The 2,753-nt window shown below is 70.1% G+C and overlaps 1 protein-coding gene across 1 annotated transcript in view; it reads right to left on the reverse strand.

The window, feature by feature from the left end:
* Nucleotides 1-1,852: 1,852 nt before the first annotated feature.
* The window catches only part of MNEG_5980 (hypothetical protein), a gene marked incomplete at both ends in the record, with an annotated part of 3,565 nt that continues 2,664 nt past the window's right edge, over nucleotides 1,853-2,753 (reverse strand). The window contains 2 exons of the mRNA XM_014045543.1: nucleotides 1,853-2,287; nucleotides 2,522-2,744. Of these exons, the coding sequence (XP_013900997.1) occupies nucleotides 1,853-2,287; nucleotides 2,522-2,744 (658 nt within the window). The remainder of the gene's footprint in view (nucleotides 2,288-2,521; nucleotides 2,745-2,753) is intronic.

The raw sequence follows: 2,753 nt of genomic DNA on the forward strand, positions 1-2,753 counted from the left end.
AGGCTGCCGCCGCCGGGGGCCCGCGCGCTGCTGGCGGGCGCGGCTGCCGGCAGGGCCGCACGCCCTGCTGATCGAAGGGCGTGTGCGCTTTCTTTGGGGCATTTGTCGTGTTGCTTGTCGGGGGGTGGTCGCAAGGCAGGGCACACGTGCGCTCCAGGAAGCGTTTGCGCAACCACTTGTCAATTTGTCAGGTAGGGCACGCCACAGGCGCGCCTTGGCGGAGCCGGTTTGGCTGGGACGTCGCGCTTGGCCGCCACAGGCAGAGGACGCCGCGGCACGAGCGCGCGCGGCGACGCCTCAGGGGGTGGCTTTCTAAGCTGCGTCAGCATGCGAGCACGATGCTGACGCAGCAAGCGTGCGCATTTGCCGGTGCGGGGTGGGTGGAGTTAGGCCCTTGGAAGGTTTCTAACGGGTTTGGGGCCGAGGGTTTACGAGGCCGGTGCGTCACGCAGGGCTCGTCCCCTGGTTAGTCAGAATGGAAAAAAGCGCTCGCGCGCGCGCCCCCGGCGGTGCGCCCGACCGCGCTCCCTTGCACTGCGCCGGCCCCGTTCGCAAACATTGCCCCCTGCCTCCAGGAATCTTCCCTGGCCAGCTAATCGTGCAGTCGCGCAAGCCGGGCCCTCAGCCGGCTGTGTCGTGCCGCCCATCCATGCCCCGCCGATTTCCAGCCTGCGGCGGGGCCCGACGCCTCGCTCCCTCTCCTGCCACTTTTGCCTTTAGCAAACACCAATTGCTGATAGTTCTTCATCCTTTGTTGGCCCTCGCTGCCCTTGAATCGACCCATCGCCTGAAGGGCGGCGCACCAAGGCGCTCCCTCTGGCTCCCTCACTGCAATCCGGCTCGCCGGCCGCCGAGGCGGCCGGCGCCACCAACCACCCCCCTATTGCCCGAAAATACACGCACCACATTGGTTGGCTGTTGGCGGCCGGCGCGCGGACTGCGCGGCCGGCGCCGAGGGTGCCGCCTCCCTGGCGAGTGGGCGGCGGTACCTTGCCACTGGTCGGAGCCGTGCCTGCGCACGCAATCAAGCTCATGCCCACACACACGCGCGCGCGCCCTCAACACAAGCACGCATCCAATCACTCACGCAAACACACGGCGACACCGCAAATCACACGGTCACGACAGCCTTGTGAGTCACGCCTCTTGTCTCATTTGGGCTCCATTCATTGCCCTGAACCCGGGTGCCCACGACCGACTGTTCGCGCAGCCTGAAGCCTCAAGCTCCTTGGAAGCTACGCTGCCAGGTTTGCATCACCGTGACCCCTGGCATGCACATACCCGCTGGGTGCCACTGTTACACCCCTCAGAGCTGCTGCGTTGTGTATAATCGGCCGTTCCTGTTCCTTATCACCATATGCCTACAGGACGTGCTGTCAGGACGCGCCTGAGTATGCGAATTTACGTGCTGGCTGCTGCAGCCCGCCTGCACATAGGCGCCCTTGCGCCCTCACACCCTTGCCGGGCACAGCAATCCAGTAATACAGCGAGACGGCCCGCGCCTGGCCCAATGGGTGGCGCGGCAACGTCAGCGGCAGCGCACGGGGCGGGGCGCCATGACAGGTTGCGGGGTGTCGCGCGCCCATCGGGCTGGTTGCGGGGCTGAGGCACTCGCAGTACTGGCACTAGTGACTCCTGGTCAAGTTAAGCCAAGACAAGCATGCAGGGCGCGTCCGTCTAAACAACGGGGGAGCACCAGTACCCCTTTGGCGGGAGCCTAGGCCGAGGCAACACCTGCACGCGCGAACCCCGTTCGGGCGGGGGAGGTGATGCGAGCTGCTGCGTGGTGCGCCATCCCAGCGGCAGCCCCACCGTCCGTAGACGCCCTGGCTATGCGCCTGGGCCGCCGCCGTCAGCCCCCGCTGCCCCCAACGGACCCTGCTGCACTGCCGCCGCCGCCGCCGCAGCTGCAGCCGCCTGCCGCTGCGAGCGCCGCCCGCTGCATGCGCGCCACCGCAGCCCACAGCAGCAGGTGCACGCCGATCAGGTACCCCGCGGCCGCCAGCCGCGCGGCTGGGTGCCGCCCTGCCACGCGCGCCGCCGCCGCCGCCGCGGCGTCGAGCGCGGCGGCGGCCGCGGTGGCGAGGCTGCTTAGGCGGCCGCGGCGCACGGGAGTCCGCTGATAAGGCTCTCCCAGCGCATCGGGAGGGGGCGAGGGGGCCCGCGCCGCGCCACGCGTGCGGTGGGAGGGCGGTGAGCCCTGGCGCTGCTGCCGCTGCTGCTGCCGCCGCCCCTGCTGCTGCTGCTCCGGTTGCGCCCGCGCGAGCTGCTGCTGCAGCGACGCGACCTGCGGGAGCGACAGGGTGCGCCGGGGTGCGGCGGGCGTGAGCGGGTTGGCTGGAGAGACGAGTGCTTGCGCCCGCAAATTTGGGTGGGTCGCGCTTCTGTCGTTTGGGGCGGTCACCCAAACGCCAAATGGGGGACGCTGCCTTTGGCAAACTTGGGGCGCCTGCAGCCGCCAGCGCCCAGCCACCACTACACTGGTGAATGAGTCGCCTTCCCCGACGCACCGCCCGCCCACCTGCCGCTCGAGCAGCAGCTGCCGCGCGCCCTTCTCCGCCGCCAGCCGCTCCAGCTGTGTCTGCCGCTCGCACAGCAGACCCCGAAGCTCGCACAGCTGCGCCTCTGCCGCGGGCGTGCCTGCCGCCCCGGCGACGGCCTCGGCCGCGGCGGCCTCGGCGGCGGCGGCGGCGGCCTCGGCCGCCTCGCAGCGCGCGGACAGGCTCGCGAGCTCGGCGCCGAGCCTGTCGCGC

The sequence above is a fragment of the Monoraphidium neglectum genome, assembly GCF_000611645.1.
Source record: "Monoraphidium neglectum strain SAG 48.87 unplaced genomic scaffold scaffold00933, whole genome shotgun sequence".
Classification (NCBI taxonomy): domain Eukaryota; kingdom Viridiplantae; phylum Chlorophyta; class Chlorophyceae; order Sphaeropleales; family Selenastraceae; genus Monoraphidium; species Monoraphidium neglectum.